At 56.0% G+C, this 18,090-nt stretch overlaps 3 protein-coding genes across 3 annotated transcripts; all 3 read left to right on the top strand.

Annotated features, from left to right (window-relative positions):
- Nucleotides 1–8,113: 8,113 nt before the first annotated feature.
- Nucleotides 8,114–10,071, top strand: LOC101868750 (CMRF35-like molecule 7). The gene is made up of 5 exons (XM_034067768.1): nucleotides 8,114–8,147; nucleotides 8,538–8,993; nucleotides 9,291–9,348; nucleotides 9,535–9,601; nucleotides 10,039–10,071. The coding sequence occupies exons 1-5, from the start codon at nucleotides 8,114–8,116 to the stop codon at nucleotides 10,069–10,071; spliced, it is 648 nt and encodes a 215-aa protein (XP_033923659.1).
- Nucleotides 10,072–11,670: 1,599 nt separating this feature from the next.
- Nucleotides 11,671–12,421, top strand: LOC117436809 (CMRF-35-like molecule 4). Its single transcript, XM_034067767.1, has 2 exons — nucleotides 11,671–12,067; nucleotides 12,237–12,421. Exons 1-2 carry the CDS (start codon nucleotides 11,671–11,673, stop codon nucleotides 12,419–12,421), a joined length of 582 nt encoding a protein of 193 aa, XP_033923658.1.
- A 237-nt stretch (nucleotides 12,422–12,658) lies between these two features.
- Nucleotides 12,659–16,970, top strand: LOC101868918 (CMRF35-like molecule 2). Its single transcript, XM_034067766.1, has 7 exons — nucleotides 12,659–12,679; nucleotides 12,735–13,131; nucleotides 13,812–13,965; nucleotides 14,714–14,820; nucleotides 15,363–15,415; nucleotides 15,664–15,801; nucleotides 16,063–16,970. Exons 1-7 carry the CDS (start codon nucleotides 12,659–12,661, stop codon nucleotides 16,195–16,197), a joined length of 1,005 nt encoding a protein of 334 aa, XP_033923657.1. The 3' UTR covers nucleotides 16,198–16,970.
- Nucleotides 16,971–18,090: the final 1,120 nt, after the last annotated feature.

Raw genomic sequence — 18,090 nt, 5'->3', positions numbered from 1 at the left:
TGCCCAGCACTATGGTTCCTGCCACCCCACAGGAACCCAAAGGAGTGGGAAGAAACCAAAACCCAAAGAGCTTGAAGACTATAAACAGGAACATGGGCTGGCAGGAGACCAGCATCCTGCCTTGCACGAATGGCTGCACCACAACCCGCCTGGAGCCTGCTAACCTGATTCACCGGCTCACGCTCCAGTGAAACGCTCGCTCCGGTGAATCAGCGTTTTCCTTGGGAAGAAACATCCCAAACCTCTCCTGGGAAAAGCCTGACCTGCCAGGGGGAGCTGCTGGCAAGAGGCAGCCCTGCACCCCTGCCAGATGCACGTTGCTGCATAGACCTGGGTGCTGAGAGGCAGCAACCCATGGCCGGAGATTTCTCCCTCCTCCCTAAGTAGACATGAGGCTGTTTGAGGGTCACTTGTGCATCCAGAGCAGCCTCATGGCCTGGGAGCTTGTGCAGGAACTGGGGGGATGCTGTGAGGCAGAAACCTGGTGGTGAAGCCCTTGCACATGGGCCAGAGGAGCTGGCTCACTCCTTTCCCTGGGGGGAATCTCCCTGTCCAAGCCCCCCTTAGCTTTGCCCTGGGGTCTGGACACAAACCCTGTTTAAAGAGCAGGATCTGAGGCAGCCACGTAGGAAAACACCCCAAGAATTCATTACCATGGGGCTCCCACACCCCAGTGCTGCCTTGTTTGGTGCTACACCCTTTTCCCAGTAAAACACTGGTGCTGGGAGGGGCAACAGAACCAGCTGCACCCTGCAGCGCTGTCTTTGGGAGCAGTTAATGCAGGGAACAGCATTAATTATGGAGGGAGGAGAGCTGGCTGGAATGAGCACCAGGAAGCCTCCAGAGCCCAGGATTTACAGAGAGCATGTACAAAAAGCAGACTCTCATAACAATTTAATTGGGCTTTATAATGGAGGCAACTCATGAATTGCTTCATGACTATTAGTAATAATACTATTAGTAATAATAGTAAAAGTTGGCCTGAATCAGCCAAGAGTCTTTCCTAATGACTTCAGGGCAAGCTGATGGGCTCTGTGGAGATACAGCACAGTGGAAATCACTGTGGCCTTCCTGCCTATGAAATGAACATAGAAGAAGAATAAAACCCCTCTGTGGAATGGATGTGGCTAACCAGCTATCAAAAACCTCAGGCTGGACATGCTCAAATCACAATAGCAAGCAGCCTTGCCATGACAAAGCTCCATACCCACCCAGCATCCTCAGCCACAGCCTGGCTTCCCCTTCATCCCATTGGCTTTTCCCAGGGTTTTTTTAGTGCCTAGGAAACCCTGGTCAAAAGTTGCAAGGTTCCCTTTGGTGCTGCAGCTCCTCTCTGGATGGTGGCATGAGGATGGAGCAGTGCTTTGCTGGGGTGCACACACAAACAGACACAGAGACCTGTCCCAAAGCACAGCTTGTAGCACACACCAAGAGGACCTGTCTGCCTGCTCTACCTTAGGGAAAGAGCAAATCCCCCCCCCATACCTCAAATTAGTAGTTTGGGGGCTAATTCAGACCTATACGAATCACCTCCCTTCAAAACACTGCTGGCTCAGCGTGGGCTGCAGGGACAAGGCAAAGCAATGGAGTGATGAGGGCAAACTCATTCCCATCTCTTCTACCTGTGCTGGCAGCCAGTGAGCAAATGAGGTGTTTTGGCCTAACATACTTAGGGAAGCAAGGCTTTGCATGGCAGCAATTGCTGTATTTCCAGTACCAGTCAAGCAAGAGGAAATCTGGGATAACACATATGGGTTGGGGTTATCTTCCCACTTCACTTTTAAGCTTTAGCACGCAAGATCTGCACCTGAGCTGAATGTAGCCAGGAGCCTGACAGGGTAAAACCCCAGTCCTGGGGGATGCAGGGAGGAGAGAGGTGCAGAATGGGGCACCAGGAGAGGTCTGAGAGCAAAGCTGTGGCTGCTCTTGGCCTCTCACCACCTCACCCTCCCTGCCTCTCAGGGTGCATTAATGAGACTTAGTTTTACCTGCTCTATATATGGGAGTGAACTGCCTCTGCCCTGCTCCGGGCAGTGCTCCAGGGTAACCTGGATGCTGCCTCAGGCTGTCCTGTGCCACAGGGACACTTCAGGGCCGTTCCCAACCTCCCCAGGCACTGTTTAATGTTGCCTTGATCCCAGAGCTCTCTGCCAGCCCCACTGGCCCTTGCCCTGGCTGAGGCAGCATTTCAGCACGGTAGACATGAGCTCTAGGGCTGCACATCAAACTAAAGCTGGCTCAGATCATACAAGTGATGCCCAGCTAACACCTTGCATCAACCACAGCCCAAGGGCACATCCCTCTCCCTCTGGCACTTGTTCCAGCTAAATGGATGCAATCATCCCATGGGAGGAAGAATGATTTGGCAATGGATCAAATCACCCGAAAGCAGAATCTGTCATTATGTGCCAGGTGAAACTCTTCTGGAACAACCCAGAGCAAACCTCTGCTTATTCCTGCTTTGATTTACTCCCAGCCCCTTTCCTCCCCAGGCCTGGGTTTAGCCACCAACCAGCAACCACTTAACCTTTGCCTCCAGAGTGCAAAGCTCTCTCGGGGTTTCTCAGCACATCTGAAATGTGATTCCTTGCTCAGAAACCAGATCTAGTGAGGTATTTGCTGTCTCACATCCCTGCAGCAAGAACAGGCTTGCAAGGCAAGCAACCCAGCCAGGAGCAGCAGCAAAATACCAAGAGAAACAGCAGAGATCGTGGACCGGGATGGGTATTTGCCTGGGCAGCTTTTCTACCCCGAGTCTGGTTTCCAGCAATGTCATTCCTTAACTACAGCAGCTCATTGGTGGAGAAGAGGGAGTTAAGGCTTTGCAAAGAGTCAAAGTTTCTGGAGTCATCCCTGGAGGCACAGCCCCTGTACTCGATGTACAACAGAAATGAGAGCTGCTAGTAATTGATATTTTTCTGCTAATCAAGGGCTGGGCAAATTGCCCTGAGTTGAATAGAGCAGGATATAAACCAGACTGGGATGTGGGAAGAAGGATCCACGCAGCTCCAGTCCTTTCCACTACCTTTCCCTGGCTCCCCAGGGGTGTCTGTCCCTGCACAGTCACTGGGGACTGCAGCAAAGCAGCGTGAGGACGGCAAGGAGGAGGGATGTGTGGATCTGACAGAGATCAGTCTCCTCCATGCCTCCTGAAGTTGCAGGGCAGTATCTGACTGTGGGGAGCAGAGCCTGAGCCACACAGGTCTTGCAGGGACAACAGCAGCTCCAAACACCCTCCAAGCAGTGTGGAGTTACAAAGCATGGTCCCAGGGACCCCGCAGAAGAGAAGGCTTTTAAAGAAGGAGGGCAGGGATGGACATCCCCTAGGACACCGCTATTTCATGGCAGGGAAGTCCCGGCTCTTTAGACTGTCTCTGGCAAACAGAGCCCAGGGGTGCAGACCCCCCTGACCTCCCGGAGCACGCACAGGACAGCGGGAGCTGCTGAGTGCCTGCTGCGGGCTGTGCCGCGGAGCTGGCCCCTTTCCAGCGCTCCTGCCCGCTTCGCTTTCCAAACACTCCCGTTCCTGCCACCCCCGTCCCTGCTGTTACCGGGTATGTGCCGGGAACCCGGGGCAGAGCCCTGCGGGTTGCCCAGCACCGGCAATGGCTGCAGCCGCATCCCCCCCACCGGGATGGGGGTGGTGGAGGGGCGCCACGGAAGTAAGAGGAACGAGGAGGGGAGAGGAACAGAGTTTCCCGAGCAAGTCCAAGCAGGCGCCCTGCTGCCGTGATCCCCTTCCCCGTGCACTTTGCAGCCCCCTCCCCGAGCACCACCGTGCCCCAGCCCTACCTTGTGCAGCAGGGCCTCGTTGTAACCGGCTCCCCCCGAGCCGGCGGTGCGGGTCTCCATAGCCGGGGTGCATGGAACGGCTCCGGCCGCGGGGGGGGGGGGGGCCGGGCCGGGCCGCTCCTGCAGCACCGCGGACAGCGCCCGCCCCGCCTTCAGCACCGCGGACAGCGCTCGGCTCCGCCCGGCTCCGCCAGTCCCGGTCCGGCCCTGCAGGGGCCGAGGGTCGGCCCGGCCCGGTTGGGCACAGCAGGGCTGGGTCCGGCCCCGTTCAGCGCAGCACGGCTCGGCTCGGTCCCCGCAGGACAGTGGAGCGGTGCCGGCTCCTGCCACTGCAGAAGTGGGGGGGGGGGGGGGGGGGAATGGCGAGGCCGGTCCCGCCCCGGGGCGGGGGGGCCGTGGAGCTCCCCTCCACGCAGGCAGTTCCTACACTGGTCCCTCTGCACTCCTCCATCCCCATGCGCCGTGATAGAGGTGTCCCTGGCTCTGCAAAGGGGCCGGTACCGAGGCTGCTCTGCTCACACCCCTACAGCCATCATCGGCTCCTACTGCCGTTGGGCATCCAAGGGCAGTGGCAAAGCACAGACCTGTGTGGTCACCAGGGTTAGCGATGTCACCCCAGCCAGGGGCAGTGGCTTGTGCTAGCCAGGCCATTCCAGTTTGTTCATGAAACTGGTACTAGCCTGAGTCTGCTACCCCAGCAGCTCCCCTTTGCAAATTTACATTTACAGAGCCCAGACAGGAGTCTGCTTGCAGAAAAAAAAACAAATCCAAATCGTATTTAGAAACGGGAGGAAACTGTGCCTAAACCTGGAGGTGACAGTCAATATCTCATTGAGAGCCTTTATTTACAACTCCCTCTAGAGCAATCTGGTGTTGTCGATTAGACTCGAAATAAATTACTGAGGAGTTTATTTAAGAGACTCGATTCAGTCTCCAGTTCCCTCCTTCCAGATCAGCAGACGGCCCCAAGGCAGAGGAACAGACCATGCTTCCGAGAGCCATCTGCACCCATCCGATTGCTGTTTGACTGCCTGGGTCTGACATGGCTAATTATATCTGCCCGTTGTTTCCTCTGATGGCAGAGATGGTTCTTTCAGGTCAGATGATCAGTCTGGGCAACAACAGCCAGCAAAGATGAAAAACAGCCTAGAGAGACAAAGGGGTTTCAGGCTTAGCCCGTGGCCAAGAAGCTAAACTCAGGCAAGCCTGCAGCCAGACTATCCGGTGGTCTCAAGCACTGGAAAACAATGAACAGCACAAAAATAGGCAATCCTGGAAGCCACTGGGTTTGGATGGGATAATTTACAAGCGGCCCAGCCAGCACTGTGGTTCAGCATTGTGATTCAGCATAGTGCACGTACTCCACACCAAATTGGGCCAGGAAGAGAAGCAAACCTTGAGGGAACAGAGAGCCAGGGCAGCTTTCTGCCCTCTTAAGTACACCAGGCATTTGTCAAAAGGACCATGGGCTTCCTAGTGCTGTAATGCCCCATTAACAATGGGGACTTCATGTTAATGTGTCTCAAACACATTCTCAGCCCTCTCCTGCCCCAGGGCTTGCACAGAGCAGGGGATTGCCCTGACCTGAGCTGGCTGCTGGGTGACACGTACCCAAGACACAGATTTGTTGCAGGCACTGTGTCATTGCCCTGAGGACCCAAACTGTGCTGGGGCTCAGACAAACCTCTTCTGGGGGGTGGGATGAACTTAACAGCAGTGAAGAGAACAGGAAGCCCCAGGTGCACCATAGGTCTGAGATTTCAGTTCTCCTTATCTTTAGAGGGGTATTCCCAGCACATACCTGCCGCAGGAAAGGCGCTGCGGACCCATCTCAGCTCCAGCAATATCTGTCTCCCTTTTGAGTCGCGAAGGAATACAGCAAGGAAGTGGGCAAGAAGAGCCTCATAAAGCCTGATTCTCCCTCCTGCAGGCACTGGCATTACACCAGACACATTTAGTCCCGCAGGTTTAACCGCACTCAGAAGGAAGGCACTTTTCCTATCTGTCATGATATCGCCAAGTATAACGCACCATAAAGAGACAAAGCAGATTGCTGGTAAAAGACAGGCACCAGCACAGCCTGGCGCCGCTCCCAGGGCTTTACAGCGCTTTATGGCTCTGGGGGGCCTGACCCGTTGCAGATAAGTGCTATCAGCAAAGCCCAGCAGCCAATACACATCACCCTCCGCCCCTCACACACCAATGAATGCTTTTCCCCACCATCCAAACGCAAAACATTCTCCGAGCCTCTCCCAGACCCTAGAAGAGGTTTCTGGGAGCCAGCGAGCGGTTTATAACCCCGAGCAAGCGCTGAGCAGCTGAAATCAGTGCAGAGCAATGAAACCAAAGGAAATGACCTGCAAATGGCAGGAGTGATTTCAAATGAATCCGTAAATTAGCTCCATTGTTCGGTCGCTTGCCGGCAGATTGTATCTCTGATAGCTTGATTCTTTGTTTGTTTGCCTTACAAAATGCAGCTGCAACAGCGGAAGATTTAAATCCAGCCCAGGAGTTTCTGCTTTACTGTCTCTTCACTCCTGCTCCTTCTACCAACCCATTAACCTGCGATAGTATCCCTCTGGACTGCCCATACTACACTCTTTGGGAGAGATCTGAGCCCTGCCGAAGTCATTCCTTCCCCGTGAGCTGGGAAGACTTTCATCCTCTGGATCTGCTGGATTTCGCTTTAATTCCACCGCAATAACTAACCCCTGTCTCAGCCCTTTCTGTGCGAGGAATCCAGCCGAAGGCACAGCCGGGACTAAACCTTCCAGCACCGCCACAGCCTCCAAGTGTTTCTCTCTTCTAGTAGCTTTGATAAATCAGGAGATCTGGGAATGGTCTGGGTTTATCCCGGTTATCTGAGATGGCAGCGGAAGGGAGAGATCAGACAGCTCCTGCTCAATCAGCCAGCACCGCAGGAGCTGTCTGATTGACATTAGCCACCATTATATTCAGCCTTATCTCCTCCGCACAATTTCATCGAAATTGCCGAATCTGCCCCTGAAAGAGGGTCTGAAACACCTGGTTTATTGTTTTTCGAAGGCCCTGGGTTAAATAATAGAGCCGGGCACTGAAAATGTCATTGAAGACCACGGCAGAGGAGGACTTTGGAGAGGCTCAGCTGTGGTGATGGGATAGGAGCCGGGGAAGATCTTGCACGCACTGATTGATTCAATTCCCTCCTGTTTGCTTTGGGTTCAAATGAATCCAATACATTCCTCTGCAGGGACTCAGTTTGGAGGGGGTAATTTGGTGAACCGCAGTATTGCTGCTGTTCCCTTTGCGGGGTACTTTGGGGTACCCTGTATTGTCGGGGTTATGTTAGGAGGGGGGAATAGGATACTCGAAGGAAGGAAGATGAGTGTGACTGGGGAGCAGGCGAAGCCCGGCCTTTCCATGAAAGTTCATCACCAGAAGTCAAGTTTCAGCTTCCAACCACTTCTCGATTTTAGCACTTGTTGCTTCCTGTAGTGTCTCAGCCCAGCTGGTTTTCTAGGAGTGGAGGGATTAGTTCATGGTCAGAAGGAAACCTCAGAGCTTTCTCTTGGCATGGTAGAGCGCAGGGAGTGAAGGGGATGGTGAGGAAGGAGCTGCCTTGCTCTCTGGCAGGGCTGGGGAGTTGTGCTCTCTGCCCTTTCCAAGGAGCATAGAGGAAGAAAGCCCTCGGCAAGTCTTTGTCACCCAAAACCCACAGCTGTGACCAAAAAAGGCAGTTTTTGGGGAAGAAATGAGATGTTTCTGCTTGAGAAACAAACAAAACCAGCCCAGCTTGCATTGGCAGCCAGCTCCGGTGCTGAGGAGCAGCGGGGATGGCTGCACATCATCCCAGTCCGTCATCCCTGCCTGTCATTCCAGTCCACCATGACTGGGAGAGCATCCCAACTGGTCCATCTGCATGGGCTGACTTACACTTGCTCTGTCCTGGTTCCTGGATCCTGCTCTGGCCTGGATCCCTTGCAAAGACCCCTGAAGCTGTTTGGGCTCTGTGCCTGGAGAAGGGGCTGTTTTCACCACTGGGACAGGCATCATGCAAGAGGAACCTGCTCTATTTTGAGAGTTTTGCTGGAACCAGCCCAGTTTCATGGGAAAAGCAGAGATTCTTTCTCATGAGACACCCCCAGGGTGAGTCATGGTCGCCGGGTGAAGATGAGGAAGCAACCGCCTTTAAACAAGGGTCTGCTCTGCTGGTAAGCATTGCCCACAGAAACAACAGGAGAAGGAGGCTTGGGAAACTCGTGGGATGTGAACCAGCTCCATCCCACAGGGTGCTTTGTAAACAGCCACGGGAAAATCTGCATCAGGAGCAAGAAGGTGGAAAATGTGGATTTTCCTGCTTTGGATCCTTTTCCCAGGTGAGATGTGGGAGCGCAGCTCAGGTGTTTCCTATCCCATGGAGAGGCTGGAGCTGAGCCAGCCCAGGAAGCCCATCATGGACACAGCAAGAGCTCAGCTGATACTGTCCTTTTCTTGTGGCCAGTGGATGGCTACAGGAGATGACCTCTGAGATACGTTGTTGGATAAGCTGTGGTAATAAGGCTGTTTGTCTAATAACACACACATCTGATGGGGGCTCTTTAATGACTTGGGACATCTCATCTCACTATTGCTCCCTGGCATAGTGGGTGCATGGACACAGCATTCCTTGGGATTGGATATCCCAGAGCTTCCAGAGCTTAGATCCCTCCTGATCCTCTGAGACAATGCTGGTAAGTGCTTGCATCATCTCTTCTTGTCCCCTTTAGGTGGCTGGGCAGTGAAAGGTCCTAAGCAGGTGATGGTGAACCAGGGCAGCTCTCTGGTGTTGTCCTGCAGCTATGAAGCAGGCTACGAGCTCTACTCCAAGTTCTGGTGCCGGAGGGGCTTCCTCGGGTTTTGCACCTCCTGCGTCGTCCAAACCAATGGCTCAGAGGAGACAGTGACACAGGACAGGATGTCCATCAAGGATAACCATGCATCACAGTCATTCACAGTGACTCTGGACCGTGTCACGCTGGAAGATGCAGGCTGGTACTCCTGTGGGGTGAAAAGGAAGGTGTTCAGCCTGAAGCACAGCACCAAGGTGATGGTCTCCCAAGGTAAAGCCAGGCTAGAAGCTAAGCAGGGGGGTGTTCTGGAGCTCATCACTTGGGAGAGGGGATCCCAACGGGGGATCATAGGGGCTGTCAAAGTGGAAATAGGCACCTTGCAGGCACCGAGATGTGCTGGAGGCTGCCCCAGTGCACATTTGGATGAGGGATGGAGGAGGCTGCACAGGGCAGAGCCTCTCCCTTGCTCCCTTCAGCATCTCTGCTTCCATGAGCCACTTGGGCTTTCCAGTCTCTCCCAGTAACCCCCCTCCTTTCTCATCCTCCTCCTCCTCAGTGCCCAGCGCATTGTCTGGAGACCCCATCTCCACCTCCTGCACCCCTGTGGCTGCAGTCTCAGGGCAGAGGCCTCAGGGTGCAGGGGGGTCTCCACTTTGCTCTCTCTTTTCATTCATATCTCTTCATCCACAGCCAAAGGCAATGATGTGAGCTCGCTCTTCACCGTGGGCTTTGGGGACCATCCAGTGCTGTAAGTCAGGGCTCAAGCCCCCAGTAGCATCCCCTGCCCTAAGACACCTCTTTCCCTCAGCCCTGGGTCAATTGCAGCAGCTCCAAGGAGCATCACAGGGGATACAGGGGAGACATGCGAGTGTTCCAGTCCCCATCCCCATTGCCCAGACTCAAGCTCCAGAACCATCTCCTTTCTCTTACCCAGGTCCCAGCTCAGCATCATCTACTTGCTGCTCATCCTCTGCGTGAAGGTGCCCATGGTGCTGCTCCTGGTGTGTGGGGCTGTCTGCACAAGGAGCCAGTGCAGGAAACGTGGCCAGGAAAACCTGCAGCTCTGAGGTGGCCGGTACCAGGGCACCGGGATGCCCAAAACGGCCACAGAGACACCCTCCTGCCCCTTTACCCACCACTGTGCTGGGGTTGTGCTGCCCATCACAGCCACCCTGCACCAGGATGCACTCGGCTCCATGGACTTCTCCCCCTGTGAAGCCTTGGCCCCTCCTGGCAGTCCCTGCACTGGAAAGGGGAAGGTTTGGGGCACAAAGAGCCTGTGTCTGCTGGGCTGGAGCTGCCAATAAAGGTCTGCGATTAAGCCCGGGTGCCCTGCAGGTACCTGTCTGTCTGTTTGCCTGCCAGCACTGCTGGTGGCTGCCGATGCTGATGATGCTCACATTGGGCTCCTTTTCTCATTGCTCCCATTGTTTTCCAGGTTCTGTGCCTCCAAAAAGCAGGCATTGAATAGTGCTGAAATCCCACAGGAACCCCACTCCTCCCATGTTCTGGTGTCCCACGGGGTGGCTGACATCCACAGCCACATCAGGGAGAGAGCAGCGTGGCCAGTTCCATCCCCTTCAGGGTTAGGCCATGTCCCACTTTTCATGGCACAACCAGCTTCATCAATGTCCCTCCATAAAGCTTTAGGGAAGAGTTGCTTCCCTTCAGCTGTTTAGGGAACCAAAATGAGGAGCAAGGAGCATGCATGGACCAGGAGCTGACAGCCCAATTCAACCTCATATGGCAAAACCTCTACTGCAGACTCAGCCAAACTGATTGGAGGGAATTGAGTTTGGGGACCCTGCATCCACTCTTCCTGCTGGGACCACAGGGGCCATGGCTGAGCTTCCACCCACTGCAGTCCCTCCTTGTTTATTGTCTGCTCCTGATGGGTTTGAAGGATGAAACCCCCATCCAGGGCTCTGTCAAATGGGGACAGTGGGGGCAGTCCTGCCCTAGAGCCACCTCCTGTATGGAGGGGACAGCTCCAAGGCAAAGCCATGGGGACCCACAGGGCTTATTCCCTGCCAGGGAGCAACTGGCCAGGGACCCCTGGCAGCCCAGAGCCAGCCCGGAGGATGGCAAGGAACATGCTTGGCTCTGCTAAACTGGACCCAAGTGTTGGTGGTAAAGATGTCTCATTGCCTCTGCTAAGGCCAGAGCTGTGATGGTACCAGAAGCAGATCTGAGTGTGAGGCTTTGATCCAAGCCTGTGGCTGTAGGGGACAGATCCTGTGACACACAGTGTGGGTCTGGTTCCTGGTTGTGGGCTCTGTCTGCCCTTCCTGTCTTTGCCTGTCCACAGCCTCACCCCTAGGGAACTTCTAAAGGGTTTGCCTATTGTAGCACAGGATCCATAAGTCACATAGAGGTGGAAGGGAGGACAATGGGGGGGGACTGGCTCTTTCAGGGGATAAGGGATGGGGGCACAGGGGGAGCACTGGAAAGACCTGACTTGGGAATAGGGCTACCAAGCCATGGAGGATCTGTGCTGGGAATGACAGCGTAGGATGATGTTCTGGCCAGGGCAGTGGGGATGGGTGCCCGTGTCAGGGACAGGAGGCCCATGCAGCACTGCCCCCAGGCTGGTGGCATGTTTGGGGCTCATGGAGTCCCTATGCAGCACTGAGCCACCCCTTGAGGTAGATCCCACACCTGGGGCCCTGCCTGGCCAGAGAGGCTGGGCAGTGGCAGGGAGAGGCAGGACTGCACCTCACTGTGGGGGCCATGCCGGGGGCTAAAGGGGAGCCCCTGGGGCAAGGGAAGGAAGGTGGACAAGGGTGGGGACAGTGCATGGCAGTGCTCTTGGTGACGGCGAGGCAGGAAGTCAGCTGAGATCAGAGGATAAGAGAAAGCCCACGCTTTAGCTAAGAACTTGTGGTACCCCCTGTAGAAGAGGAAGCAAAGCTCCAGAAACACAAAGAAGAAGGAGCAGCCAGGGCAGGGCTGCCCTGATGCACTGCCCAGGCCAGGCTGCCGTGTGGCTCCTGCTGCTGCCCGCCTGCACGGTGCTGCCAGGTAGGGCTGAGGGAGTCCCTGGGGCTCAAGCCCGCACTTGGAGCACCCGATGGGGCAGGAAGTGTCGGTGCAGCGGCAGCACTCCCGGGCTCCGTGTGTCTCCGCAGGCTGCTGGGGGGTGACGGGACCCGGCGCCGTGCGGGGCTGCGTGGGGGGGTTCCTCTCGGTGACCTGCGCGTACCGACCCGGCGATGAGGAGATGCCGAAGTTCTGGTGCTATGAGGGAAGCATTTTCACCTGCGGCGCTGACATCGTTCTTACCTCGAAGCTGCAGCCCATGGTGGAGCGAGGCCGGGTCACCATCAAGGACAATCGTTCACAACGGGTGTTCACTGTGACCATTAAAGACCTGGTTGCGGAGGACGCGGGCGCCTACCGCTGTGGGGTGCGAACGGGCATATTCAAGTGGGATAAGAGTGCTGATGTGCAGGTGATCGTGTCCCCAGGTGAGTCCCTTGCACATCCCTCTCCCCAGCACCAGTGACCATTACGTCTGGGGGCCGGGGCTGGGCTGTGGGAGGAGGTGAGACACTGCGGGGAGAAGGATGGAGAGGGACAAGGTTCGGTCAGAGCCCGGCAGCACCCGCTGCATCTGCTCCCTCTTCGAACCTGCAGCCCCGCGGCTCGGGCCGGATCCAACGGTCCCGCTGGAAGCCCCTCGGACACCCGCGGCAGGGACGGACCCTCCACCGGGGAACCCCTGCCCCTTCCGCTACTTCCCGGTGCTGGCCGGGCTGCAGGTGCTGGCGCTGCTCGTCATGAGCGGAGCCGTGCTCTGGGTCAGCCTGCGGTGGGCATGACCCGCGGCCGGCCCCGACGTCACCCACGGAGCCCTTCCTGCCGCCGCTGACGGCTGCAATAAAGCTTCCCCAACCCCGCTCCGCGTCTCCGCCTCTTCTCTGCGGCGCCTCCCGTGGTCAGGCAACCCCGGGGGTCCCTGCGCTCCGCCCCGACAGGGCGGCCCCGGGGGCGGGCCGGGCCCCACGGAGGGGAATCGGGTGCTGCCGGGCGCTGAGCGCCGCCGTCCCGCAGCGGCCATGCGGCTCCTGCCTCTTCTCGCCTGGGCGCTGCTACCAGGTAAGGCCGGGCAGGAGCCCCCAAGCCTCGCAGTAGCCCCGACGGGGCGGGCGGGCGCGGCGGCAGCGCTCCCGGGCTCCGTGTGTCTCCGCAGGCTGCTGGGGGGTGACGGGGCCCGGCGCCGTGCGGGGCTTAGTGGGGGGGTCCCTCTCGGTGACCTGCAAGTACCAACCCGGCGACGAGGAGATGCCGAAGTTCTGGTGCTATGAGGGAAGCTTTTTCACCTGCGGCGCTGACATCGTTCTCACCTCGAAGCTGCACCCCATGGTGCAGCGAGGCCGGGTCACCATCAAGGACAATCGCTCACAACGGGTGTTCACGGTGACCATTAAAGACCTGGTTTTGGAGGACGCGGGCGCCTACCGCTGTGGGGTGCGAACGGCCAAACTCAAGTGGGATAAGAGTGCTGATGTGCAGGTGATCGTGTCCCCAGGTGAGTCCCCATCATTCCTTTGTCCCACTCCATGTGCGGGGATCGGAGGCTGCCGTGGGGGCAGCCAGGGGCAGGGGGTGCTCACATTGCCTGTGGCAGCCCCAGCCTGTGTCATCCGGTCTCATCAGGCTGCTCCTGGGGCAGATGCCACCTCTACTGGTTCTCCATGCCCAGGTCTTGGCATGACCCCGTCTTGGCACCCCAGGGTCAGCCACCCCAGTACTGGGGTGCTCCAGACCTTCAGATCCTGCTGGCCCTGTCTGTGCTCTGCTTGCCTTACTTTATAACACTAAGAGATCTCCTCACACCTTGTGTCCCCCCATTACCCACTGTGGGGCAGCCAGTGCCTGTGAGCTCTAAGCTTAGGGAATGTCTCTGTCTGTCCCTTGCCAAGGATGTTATAGTACTGGGAACGGGGTGCCCAGACCCCCTTCCTGCAGGGTGAGCTCTGTTGTGTGCATGTTTGGAGGGGTGGGGGGGTTGGGATTGAGACCCTGAAAAGCCTCCTGGATAGGGGATTACAGTCCTCTCACCTGAAGGAGCAAAGCAGCATGCTCTGGATGTGGCAGAGGGGACCCAGCTTCTCCTGTGACCGTAAGTGGGTGACTTCTGATTCACTGCAAACCCCACATCCTTTTTCCGCTGCATGGAGACTGACCAATCCTCTCCTCTTGTTACAGCTCCTTCCTCCTCCCCAGCATCACCCTATGGCTCCACCACTGCACACCCTCATCTCACCAGCTCCATATCAGTCTCCACACAGGCAAATCCCCAGGGGCAAACTCTGCAACCAGGATCAGATCTCTCCCACCACAAAGGCTCCAGCCTTCCACAGTGAGTACCAGCTCCTGCCCACCACGGCCACCTCCCTCTGGTGTAGATGGAGCCCCACAACCTCCTTTAAGGATTCAGACCTCTTGCCTTTGTGACCAGCATTCCATCCTCTCACCCAGCTGCTCCTCGTGGGAAGTAATCCCAGCACCCCTGGCCGGCTGGCCCTGGCAAAGGTCTGCTTGTCCCGTGTCCATCTTGCAGCTTAAGCAAGGCGTGGGTTATCACCGTATGAGAACTGGTTCCTCGCTGCAGCACTGACCCCATTTCCTTCCCCAAAATTCGCTGTTTGCTTGTGGGAAACCCAGTGCTGAGCTGGATCCCTTTTTGCTCTGTAGTCACATGCAGCTCATCAGAGAGTGTTGAGAAAGCGTGAGATTGGAGCTTCATTCCTCCTCTTCTGCCTCTTGGATGTGATGCAAGCAGCAGGCAAAGCTGAGGCTTCCCATCAGCCTGCTGGAGGGGCTGCTGGCACACTTCACCTCGCTGTCCATTCTAAGTGCAACAAAGAGGGGAGCTAAACCAGAGCTAAGTCAGGTGCAGGAGCTGATCCTTACAGCAGTGAAGATGCAGCAGCTCTCAGACCCAAGCTCCTGTTTGCTTCTGCAGGTTTCAGTGTGCTTTGCTCTGTGTCCAGCCTTCATCTGACCCCCCAAGCCCCATCAGCCTCTCCCTGTGTCTGCTCCACATGGGCTCCTCTCCCATCTGCTTCTGAGAAGTATGAGAACGGGAACTCTCTTTTGTGTTGCAGCTTGGATGTGGTTGAGCACATCCTCACTCCAGGCATCGTCGTGGTTCTTCTTTTGCTTGCAGCTGCTGTTGTTGTTCTGGTAATACTGACTAGGAAGAGGAAGAAGGGTAAGTGAAGCTGTCACCTCTGCACACACTGGTGCTGCACCAGGGGCTGTCTTCTCATATATTTGGGTTTTTTCCCCTCTATATTTCTTTTTTCTCCCCCATTTACTCCCCGATCCATCCAGTTCCTGGGTCCATTGCTGACACCTCCACCAATGTAGTCTCCTTCCCCTGAAGGAGCAGTGGGACCATCCCATGGGTCTCATCCTGATGGGAGCAGGGAATGGCAGCTCTTGGGATGGGTGCTGCTTGGTATGGCACCCACTTGAGTTTGCCTGGGCACCATCAGCTTGGAGAAGCTCAGTTGCACGCTCAAAGCTTACACTGGGCTTGGCACAGGGTTTAATGCCAGTGTGATGGATAGGGAGGGATAAGAGGGAATGTCACCAGCTGGCAGGGAGGTATGGTTTTGTTTGGAGATCTCCACTTTGGATGGTTGATGGGGCAATAGATTCTGCTTTATGCTGAATCCCATAGGGCAGGATTTTAATACATTTCATTTCCTCTGGTTTCACTCATGTCTGACCATATCCGTGCTTCAACAGCCCCCTCCGGAACAGCTGTAGAGATGGACAGGACGGGCAGCGTGTCCTATACAGTAAGACAAACCCCATTGTGCTCAGAGCTCACTTGGAGAGGGGAAACAGGCTGCCAGAGCCCTTTGCTTTCAGCCTCGTTCATGGCCCTTTAGGCTGGGAGGGATCCACTGGGCTCCGTTTGCCAACAGAAAGGCCCAAGCAGGGATTTAGTGCAGAGTATTCCCATGAAGGGAATTTCGGGTTGAGCCGAGGCTGCAGCACGGAGCAGCAGGGGAGGAAGGGCTCATCCTTCTCCTCCATGTATCAGGGAGCAGATGCCTTGAACTATGTGGACATCAACCACAGCGCGAGCACAGTCGAGAGCCGGTTGTACGGCAACACCGCAGTACCGCGCTGCTCGGCAGGCACCGCGACGGAGTACATGGAGGTCAAGCAGAGAGACAAGGTGGGAGAGTGCAGGGTGATGGGTGGAAGCTGGAGCAGATGGGAGACAGTGTGGGCAATGGGATGTGTTGGGTGGGCATGGAGGGAGCTGCCAAGGGATGAGCCAAGCTGGTGTGGAAGTGACACTGGATAATGTGGGTGTCCTCTCTGGTCCCCAAGCTGCTCCTGGGTGCTTAAAGCAGCTGAGAGAGGTTCCAGCAGTGGGAGTTGTCCTGGAACATCTCCATCATGGATGTGTTTTGGTTTTCCCCTGCTTTCCCAGCATTTGGAAGAGAAGAAAGAGCCCACATATGCCACCGTGTGCAAGTCCCTGCCAAAGCAGCAGGAGATCTATGCCAACGTGCCGTCAGCTCCACAGCCCAGAGGAGAGCCCCAGAGCACAGCGCAGAGGGAGTGAGCCAGCCCCTGGTCCATGGGCTGCTCCTGCTGCCGGCAGCACCAGCGGCACTTCCATGGGATGCGTACGGAGGGCAGGGGACTGGCTTTCTGTTCATGCGGGAGCAGCTGGACAGCGGAGCTGCTGCTCTTGTGGCTTGGATGTTTCCTTGGAGCAGGCTCCAGGAGGCTGAGGACGAGCAGGAGGCACGGGGCGGGATGAGGATGGAATCATCCCTCTGCATTTGGAGACCTCACCTGTACAGCAGTAATGCTGGGAATAAATGGACTGACCAGGCAGTGTGGAAGAGCCCAGCAACAGGAGGCGAGGGTGGGCTCTGCCTGGCTCCCTGCATCCAGCACCCATCCTGCTTGCCCCTTTGGCTGTTACTCACAGGGACTGAGGCTCCTAAACCCATTGGTCACCTCAGATTGGCTTTTCTCATGTTGACAGCAGGCAGAGCTGACAGCAGGAACCAGGATAACAAGATGTGCTATATCCAAACGTATTTGTTATATCCAAATACCAGGGGCTTGGGTAGGGTAGGGTCTCAGTGCAAAAGATATGGCAGAGGAGCTCCTGTTCCTCCTGCACAGTAGCTGGGCACTGTCTCCCCTGATCCCTTGGTCCCACATCCCCCATTGAGGTTTGCTCCTGCTCTCTCTGCTCCACCATTCCCAAGGAACTCTAGGCTGGGAGCACATGAATAAGCTGTACCCGTGACCCTGCTCTTCTCTGCTTTCCTGATAACTTATTTCATGGCACCCACTCAATACATCTGTTTGTGAGGCTGAGACAGGTGTATTTCAGGGGTTCATTTGGAGAGGATCTGTTAACTTTGACTGCTGCAAAGCTTTGGTTCTGTATTGTTGTAATTAGCTTATTCAAGGAGCCACGTGGAGCATCCCTGCTTTGGCAAAGCCAAAGACTGCTGGAAGTAAGTGCCTATGGTACAGCAGTTGTGATTATTCCTGTAGGTTATTCCTATATAAGCTTATATTCTTGTATAAGCAAAATTCTTCCTCTGTTTGGTCAGGAGGTGGGATCCCTCCTTCCTACCCTGCCTGAGGCTGGGTTCCGGAGGAGCAAACAGCGATGGCACAGACAAGCATCATTGCTGTGGCTTGTAATGCAATGAGCATCCAGGCAGATTCCAGCCAGTGCAGGGAAAGAAGGGAAAGCAAACCCACTATTGATCCTCCTGCTGCCCCGTTCATTACTGCAGATAACACCGCCCCTTCTCTGAAGGAGCTGGGGGGAGGAAGCAGTTGGATTTTTTAGGTACTTGGGTCCCATTATGCCGTAGCTGAGGGCAGGTTTTGTGCTTTAGGACAAGAACAGGGAGAAAGACAAACTGCCAACAGGACAGAGCTGGGAGAGCCCCCCCCTGCATGGCTCATTCATGCATTGCTGCTGCCTGCAGCCCCCAGTTAACACATCAGGATTGATGGAGCAGACAGGATGATCCAGGCAGAGAAGGGGCTTTTCTTCTCCTCCTGCCACCCCTGCAACTCTTGGCTTTCATGGCCATGGACCATGGAAGCTGCCCTGGAGCTCAGAGGGCTGCACATGGGCCCGGTTTTTGCATTTCCTCAGGTTTTATTGCAGCAGAGGGGTGTTTTACCTCCCCTTGAAGCATGCTCGGCCGCAGGACAGGTTTGAGCCCACCCCTTGTGCAGGCTTTTCCAGCTCTCACTGTGACAACACGATGGCTCTGTGTGTACACAGGTGTCCACAGCACACACCTGCAGGTGCATACATGCATTCCAAGGCACATCAGCACATCCCAGCACATGTAAATGTGTGTGTACACATGTGGACATCCAGTGCACACAGGCACACACTGCAGTGCACGCATGGGCCTGCATCCCCCAGCACACACAGGAGTGCATGGACACTGCACACGTGCAGCAG

Source organism: Melopsittacus undulatus, chromosome 11, assembly GCF_012275295.1.
Source record: "Melopsittacus undulatus isolate bMelUnd1 chromosome 11, bMelUnd1.mat.Z, whole genome shotgun sequence".
Lineage (NCBI taxonomy): Eukaryota > Metazoa > Chordata > Aves > Psittaciformes > Psittaculidae > Melopsittacus > Melopsittacus undulatus.
Note: the sequence above shows the minus strand (reverse complement) of the source record. Positions and strands in the feature narration are given on the sequence as shown.